Below are 8,699 nucleotides of genomic sequence, written 5' to 3' on the forward strand. Positions count from 1 at the left end.
ACATTATGGTTTTAGTTGGTTTTAAATATTCATGGGAACTCTTTTATATTTTCCCATTACAAGATAAAAATGATTTACTTTTCAATGGCTTACCTAGTTTTCTTGTAAGGAATACTTTTTATCTACATTTTCTGATTTATTGTCAGACACTAAGGGCAGAACTTGATTAAAGACACTCCTAGTTTCCTATATTTAGTGACCAAATGGATGCAAAACTATTTTCAAAAAATTATTTAACATTACATTACTTTCAGGAACAGAAACAAGCATTTCACCTAGAATAATCCTGGGCAACCTTCATCCTTGCTGCTCCCCCATCAGATGCATGGTATATAATGTCAGTGTGTGTGCTGAATTTAACTGCATATTCTGTTATCTATGTACACTGAAAATATCTGCTAACATCAGGAAGGGATAGAAATTCATGTGGAGAGGCAATAGACTCATTAAATTCCATTTGGACACAGTATGCAGTAAGCGATAAAGATTCCTCCTCAGAATAGTCTTGTAGTAGCAAGTACTAACATTCAGTTGTTGAGAACCAAAGGTGGTGGCCAGTTTCCTATCAAAGCTGTGCAATCCAAGGAAATCGAAAGGGTTATACAGCCATGGGAGAAAAATGGTCATCAAGTGGAGCTGTGATACCAAGTTACTTTCTAGACCTCTGTCTGCTTTAGAGAGCAGCTTTGCAATCAATCTCATTCCTAAAACACAATTTTCTGTCTCAATACGGGTAAAGTAATATTATATCAAAGTATGTGTGTTATCTGACACATCTGAGATTCACTGATTCATAAAAGTGTGGTCAACAGCCAGAATTAAAGCACAAGACCCAGGAGTGCTATATTGAAGTTAAATATACAGTCCTAAGACCATATTTCAAGTCCTAAGACTGTATTTCAAACATTTCACATTGCCTTACATCATAGGATCAGATTACAGTCTAACTCAACGAAAGATCAAAATGCTAATTTTAAAACTATGCTTTGCATTAATACAGCTGTATTAGACTCAAAGGAAAATGCTAAACACATTATCTATGCAAGTTATCAAGTGCTAAATCATGTACCTACCATAGGTCCTGGGCCAAAATCAGCTGCTTTAGATGGATCATACTGAGCAGCGAAGTTCTGTAGGAGATACAAAGTTTGAAATTAAAATACCAAAAATTTTACTTTTAAAAGTATTTATGATTAGCATTCTACATCTAACTCACATCTGACTTGCTATACTTGCTATATGGTATGTTGAAGCAGCATATGTAAAATGTAGTAAATATGGACCTTTTATAAAGACAATTCTATTCCTTTCTTTTCAGAAAGACTTGATTTTACTAGGAAGATCCTTTCACACAATGGCCTCAAATATCTAGTAGTAGTGACAGAGAGGCATTGCAATAATGTGAACCGAAAATTAAGAATGGAAACCCAGTACTCATTTAAAATTGAAAACATTCTGGAAACCCTCAAATTGTTCTGCCTATTTTCCAATGCAGGAAGCTATGCATATTTTTTCACCACATTGTTTAAGTGTACCAGCCCTGGTATTAGATGAGGTGGGCCCTGCAGCTTCAAAAATATCTGTGGAGCATGCGGCCTCAGAAACACTGTCCTGGATTTTTGATCTTTTATCAATATAAGTTTGGTACACAAATATACATCTAGTTTTGTAGAGTACACTTTCCCTCTTCACTAAAATGGAAAAAAGTTCTATACAATGCAGTTGAAAATCCCTTTTTTGCTTGATTTTATTAGCATATTAAAATAATGGAAATTAATTAAAGCAGTTTGGGGTTTGCTAATAGGAAAAGAAACTATTGCTATTTATATTGAATGCAAAAGAGTATTCTTCAATGCAGGAGGATTTACGAAACTTGATCAATATGATGTTGTCTATGTCTTCATGCTCCACACTGTGGAAGCTAATGTCAAGGAAAGAGTTAAAGCCAGTATTCTGCAGAGAATACATGATGGACACTTCTGCAGAAAGTGTGCATGCGGCACTGCCCATGTATGTTCTGCAGCATGAATACAGATAAGAATGAAAATTTCTAAAGGAAGATATTCTAAAATTCTGAAGGACTTTTAAGTATGGACTTTTAGCTTAAGGGTAGTCTTCTTCAGCTTATTCCAATGCAGTTGCTTTCTCCTGAACCCAACCATAACGTACCGTTTCTTTTCCCCACCTCCTTAACAGCACGGGTTTCATTGAGTTGATTCCTAATCCATACACATTATGGCTGTATAAATTTAATGCTAATTAACAGGGCTGATTTTCTCCTGTGCATAAGTTGAATACAGAATTCAAATTTGCCACGAAAAATATACATCCCAAGGAGAGTTTCATTCGAACTGGGATCATTAATTTCTTTCTGATTAGAAGAGAATATTTCCTCTACTCTTCAGTGCAATACCAGTGTTTTCCAGCAGATATGCATTTAGTCTTAGCCACAAAGCACAGATTATTGGTTTCAGAAATAGAAAGTTTGGATGCCTTACTCCGCCAAGACCTGGAGGACCAGGAGGGCCTGGAGGACCTGGTAGACCATCTTCACCATCTCTGCCTGGTGGACCTGGTGGACCCTAGAGTCAAAAAAGGATTATAAATCGAGTATTACCGGTGGCTAAAGAAATCTCTGAAATGATAAATTAATTAACAACCAGGCACTTGCAGCACACATTACAGTAGTGCTCTTTAAGCAGTTTCAATACATGGCTAACTTTAGGAAATAAGCATAGTCTGAACTTACATTGCCTTGCCCACACCCTGTATCAGATATTTAACGTAGTTTCATATTTGAGAAGATTTATGGGGGCAATATTGGATCTATGCTACCCAAAGTGTAACCTCAAAATTGGGAAGATTCGTTTTAAATGACCAAATTTTGTACCCATGAACCTCAGGTGACCCATGCGGACCCACACAGCCAGTCAGGTTCTGTTGGTGAGAGTCTCAAATTCGACCAGCTGAGGATTAGCAGAGGTCAGTCCTACTGGTACAAACTGAAATAGATCCAGAGTAACTCAAAGGCCAGTTTTTAAGCAGTCTTGACTGTTTGCTGGCCTAACTGAAAATTCGATGACAATAAAACAGTGCTTTCCTACAGATAATTGATACAATCACTCTGCTACCACTACCATAACTTTTTACAACAGTTTGAAATTACACATGTTCAGTCCAGCAACATTTGCTCTTCTATTCTTTCATTCTCAATGCACAAAACTGGTCAAGTTTTGCCACCGTGGCAATTGAGGTGAGGTATTTCATTTGGACTGTATTTTGGATTCAATTCAGTGCTGTATGAAATCCATAATAAAAGTCTTTATGTATTTCTAAAGGAGCAGGATTAGGCTTGCTGCCTTCAGCATAAAGCATGTATCTAATTTCATTAAACAAATCTATTTAGTGGTAGCCTAAAGCAAATATCCAGTTGACCATAAAGATATACTCTTCCTAATAGTTTCCACTATGTTTGTTAGCATATTATGATCCAAGAAACCTTCAAGAGCTATCTGTCAGTACTATGGCATTTTCATTTTCAGAAGATAAAAACGACACGATTACTACATGCCTCCCCAATAAGGATGTGAATTTCAGAATAACACTTTACAAAAAGCAGCAACCAGGCAGAGCAAACCAGAAAAGCAGATGTCAGCAATATGAATGAACATTATAACTAAATTACTGAACACTCCTTATTTATGGTTATTTTTACAGTAGCCTTTAACAGTACAATATCCACTTTGACTAATAGAAAGTAGATGATAAATGCCTAGCTGCCAAGAAGAGAGCTTTTTCAAGCCATCTTCGGAGGCATAGACAATGAACAATCCTCAAAACTAGCTTCGTCTATTCAGGCTTGATGTAGAAAGCTTATCCATATACCATATTGTTCAAAGACTGCATATATATGTGTCAACTTTCCCTTCTGCATTTTCATGCACTATTTCTACTATGGGCAGTTGGAAAAAAGCTTTAAAAGCCATCACTTGGAGTGCTAGGCTGCCGTCTGAACTCAATCACATCTGCTCAGCCACAATGACCATAACTAGGTTGGTGTGGTATTTCCAGGGCATAATTTGGTACCCAGATAACTTGGTTTATTTTTAATGAAATCATACATGCAAGCTTCTACAGGAACATTCATATAATCTCTCATCAATGTCTAAACTCAGTTTTTTCCTACTGGTTTTCCAACAACTGTTTTCAAAGACCACAAACGAATGCCAATCTAATTCCTTACCCTTTCTCCCTGTGGTCCTTTGTCTCCTCTAGGGCCCTGATGGAAGAAAATAGAACGTAATGAGTTACCATGGAAATTTTCCAGGATGATACAGGAAAATAGATACATTAAAGATAATCAGTGTACATGAAAAAAGGAAAGACAACTGTACATGCAGGTCTATTTTCCAGATAGCATATTCTTTTTCCTCAATAAGCTACTGGAAATAGGGTAGTCACTGTCATTACTATTAAAAGCGTCATTGCACAGTGCACATAAGTACTTGCAAAGTTGGTTTTAGTGTCTAATAAATAACTGGCTCTAATTTAACTGTAGTAAGTTTTAGAAGTAAAACAGAAACGACTTAGCCTTTTAGACCTGTAGGGGTATTGCTGTACTGTTCAATTCATGTAAGTCTTTCCAAAAGAACTCTGGTTGAACAAGAATGCTACTTTGATGCGCCTAGTTCTTGGTAGGCTTAGTTCTGCTCTTCTGTAAAGTACCTTAAATCCAATATTTGAGTTTATCCTGGTGTTAAGATGTTGCACCCATTGCTCCCTCCCTTTTACTTCCTACTTATCCCAGTGCTACTGCTATTCTCAGGGAATGCTGGAAATAATGACTGTAGTCGGCTTTCCTTTCATTCAATATTCAACAAAATATTAATCTAAGAATATCTGATATAATTTCCATTTCTACACAAGAAAAATAAAAATGCTTACCTTTCGCCCTGCAGATGCCTGGAAAAAATAAATAAGAGAATTTTTAAAAATATACAATTTCTCCCAATTTTTTAAACTAATGTACAAACTTAGACTCATCTTCTTACATAACTATAATTTTTCTCAGTACAGTATAATTAAGTATGCCCTATGGTTTTAAATTACTATGAAGGCTAGGAGTGTATTATATAGCAAAGATACATGTAACTACATTAGAACATTCTGTTGAAGACTGACAATTTTATACCTATTACAGCCTACAAAACTGGTATAAAAAAGTCACACCTGAGTTCTTCCATGATCCTTCTGTGCAATGAAATTTAGACTGGAAGACTGTCTTTAAAGTGCAGTGATCTCCAATCAGAACTCTCAGGTATAATGTCCAGACACCACTGCTCTGTTACTTTCTCCTCATGGTCTTTACACCTATGAAGGCAGTCTCTTAAAAAGGCCGTCCCACTTGAGAAATTGGGGTGGGTACATTTCCAGGCAGTGCCTTCAGGACTTAATCTGTATTTTTCCATTACCATCTTGGGAACTGATGTTAGTAAATAACACTGCCATGAGAAAGAAGTCTAGCGTCTTAATTGAAATTGTGTTACGTATTAGGTAAAATAAAATTATACTGACCTCATTCACATCTGGAAAAAAGAAAGAAAAAAAAAAAAGAGAAGATAATTAGAGTGTGGATTCAGCTATATTACAAGTTTTATATTTCAATGCTTTTGAATCAAAACACAGTTTTGTTAATTTTCTCAATACAAGAAACATTTCCTTAATATATTTCTTACTTTTAAGGTGATTATCTTAAACTGTAAAGACTCACAGGTGAGATTGCAATGTATTTCAAATTCAAAACAGACTTGTTAATGAAATTAAAACAAGTAATATGGTTGATACAGTAAAAAGGCACATATCTTCTATAAGCCTGCTATAAATATGCTTAAACATGTCTCCATGGGAAAAAAAATGCACATATATATTTTCATATATGTGTGCATGCAACAGAAAAATAAACCCAGACAGGCTAACCAATGTGAAGATAATAAATTGTAGAAATAATCTTAAATTTCAATATAAATGGCCCCATCTCACTTTTTATGGGGAATGGTTCTACTTGAACATACTCATTTCCACGATGTCATGCAAAATGTTATAGAGCATAACAGAGAACAGTATGAAGCCATGAAACACCAAACAGCAAATAACTTTCTCTCTGTATGTTATTTACTACAAGGTACACTCTTGTTAATTAGCTGGAGATGATTTTTAAAAATCTGTTTTCTGAATTTCAAGAAATTAAAAATCTGAATTGGCTGAAACTCGCCATGCTAAGAACGTCTCGCATCACACCTTAATGCCAGCAATTTTACATTATTACTAATTAACAGGTTGTTGGGTGTTTTTCCACAACGTGTCACTTTGACAATGTATGATCGTACTGAATTCAGATGAATCACACAGTCCAGCAAAAAAGAAGTAAAAATAGTGAAGCTCTAAACACCATAAAGCACGGAAATGCCACGGCAGAGCACCGGTTGACTAGACTAACTCTTCCTAAAATTAAAAACACTACTGCCCCCAGGTGATGGTGACCCCGGCGACTCCGCTGTCTCATTTCGGGAGGAGGGGGCGGTCGGTACGGCGAGATGCCCGCGGGAATCGCTCCGTCCCGTCAGCCTTTGCCCAGGCGTTGCTACCGCCGCCCGGCATCGGGTGGGAGATGCCCGCGGTGCCCCGGCACAGGCCTCAGCTCGGCCGCTCCGACAGAACGGCCCCGCCGCGGTATTCCTCCGGGCCACGGCCACCGTGCCGCCCACCGCCGCGGCTCCCCTGTGGTCACGCCAGGCTGCTGCCGGCGGGTGGGGCGCGGGGGGCACCTTCCCGGAGGCTTCGAGCGCCCGGAGCGGGCAGGGCAGGGTACGGCTGCTCCCCCCGCTGCCATGCCTAGGAGCGCGGCCAAACCCCAGTTCCAAGCCAGTCCTGCAGAAGAACAGCGGCGCGGGGATAAGGGGAGGGCTTCACAGGGTGCTACCCAGCAGCTTCTCCCCCAGCCAAGTCCGGGTGCGCGTTTCTCTCCCACCGCAGTGTGCGGGGAGCGGCACTTTTCCCGCAGCGACGGAGGAGGCTGAATCCTCTTTCCAGTGAGCGGCGGGGAGCCGCGCTGCACTCTCGAGGAGCCCCATTCCCTTTTCGCTAAGGGATACGCTTTCCCTGCCCCTCTCTTCCTCCCTCATATCGGCCTTTCCAGATACCCTAGGGAGTGCGGGTTCAGTGCGCGGGGAGACACTCGGGGAGCAGCGAGCACCGTCCCCTGCGGGGCTGGCTCGCAGGGCGTCCAGCAGCACGGAGTGCGGCAGTTGCTTCGCTCCGCCGCCAGGGGGCGCCGCCGTGCGCAGCGCCGCGGGGCAGGGGGTCCCGCAGCGACCGACCCGCCCCGCCCAGGGACGGAACGGGGGAGCCGCCGCTTTCCCACTCCTGCCGGCTCCCCCGCTTCGCGTAAGCGCGCCTGAAGTCTCACAAAGTGCAGCCTGGATTCTTCCGCTCGCCGTAAACGCTCTCATCCGAGCCTTTAAGCATCTGCGCTTGAATTAGGGCTTTGCATTTTCCTTTGGATACGAGCCCGTCTTTTTAAACTTTTTGTTGTTGCTTTTAGAAGGGGGAGGATTTCTTTGGCCTTTCGCCATCCTTTTCTATTTCTGAGGAAAGAAAATAAGCTAAATTCTGATTTGGGATGGAGGTGGCAGTTTTATGAGATGGTCTCTATAGCTCGGGAAGCTGTAGCTCCCTCTTCTCTCTCCATCTGGATAGAGCGCAGAGTAGGACAGCAACCCCGACACCACCCATGCCACAAACAAGCTGAAAGCACTTACGTTGGCCTGTCGCTAGGTATGAAGTTACTGCAAGCAGCAACAAAATCCGTGTATCCACAAAGCTGAGCATGTCTAGTTGCAAGACATGCAGACTCCTTGTGGTGCAGAGTCCCTGGTCGGTGGTTAGCTATTACCTATGGGACGCAGGCATACAGTCTTGCGGAGTAACTCCAACCTTAGCAGAAACCTGCTGCCCGGGATGCTAAATTAATCAAGCCCCGGTCCGCCTTATTTATACAGCAGGAGGGTCCCGGGGCTGCGAGTCACCGGCGGCGGCGCAGCCAATGGGCGAGCGGCGGCCGAGGGGCCCGCGCCGCTCCCAGGCCGTCACGTGCCCGTGTCTCCGGCCCGCAGCGGCAGCCTTGGCAGCGGCGGCCCAGGGGTCGGCCGGGGGGGGGGGGAGCGAGGGAGGCGGCGACGTTAAATTGGTTCCATGCTTTGAGGACGTGGACACTTTGAGGCTTTCGGAAGGAAAATCTGACTCGTCGTCTGATTTTTCTTTTCAGACGTTCCCCGCCCCTCGCCCTGCTTTTCTGGGCTGCGCGGCCGGGAGCCTAGCCGGGCGGCCGGCTGGCAGCGGACGGGAGGGCGCTCCGAGGGCTTTCAAAGCAGGAGCTGTCCAGGGCCTGCGGAGCCTCCCGCCCCACTTGGATGCCGGCGGGGAAGCGGCCGGGGTAGCCACGAGGAGAAAGGATCCTTTGCCCGCCCCGCCGTCCCACCGCAACCGAGGGCAAAAGGCAACGCTGCCCCTCACCAGGGGTCCCGAGGCGCCCGGGCCCTTCACTCGTTCACCCTTGCCCCTCGCATTTCCCCGCGGACAGCCGGCCTGAATGCTCGGGTCCCCGCGGAGAGCAGGGGGCAGCGACAGCCCCATCAGCCCGC

The 8,699-nt window shown here is 43.0% G+C and overlaps 1 protein-coding gene across 1 annotated transcript in view; it reads right to left on the reverse strand.

Moving 5' to 3' along the window:
* Positions 1-8,028, reverse strand: part of COL1A2 (collagen type I alpha 2 chain) — a 39,862-nt gene extending 31,834 nt beyond the window's left edge. Inside the window, exons 1-6 of the mRNA XM_065829869.2 lie at positions 7,818-8,028; positions 5,575-5,585; positions 4,945-4,962; positions 4,244-4,279; positions 2,499-2,582; positions 1,074-1,130 (exon numbers count right to left, since the gene is read on the reverse strand). Coding sequence (XP_065685941.1) covers positions 1,074-1,130; positions 2,499-2,582; positions 4,244-4,279; positions 4,945-4,962; positions 5,575-5,585; positions 7,818-7,887 — 276 coding nt within the window. The 5' untranslated portion in view covers positions 7,888-8,028. The remainder of the gene's footprint in view (positions 1-1,073; positions 1,131-2,498; positions 2,583-4,243; positions 4,280-4,944; positions 4,963-5,574; positions 5,586-7,817) is intronic.
* Positions 8,029-8,699: the final 671 nt, after the last annotated feature.

This window comes from Patagioenas fasciata, chromosome 2 (assembly GCF_037038585.1).
Source record: "Patagioenas fasciata isolate bPatFas1 chromosome 2, bPatFas1.hap1, whole genome shotgun sequence".
In the NCBI taxonomy this organism is placed as follows: Eukaryota; Metazoa; Chordata; class Aves; order Columbiformes; family Columbidae; genus Patagioenas; species Patagioenas fasciata.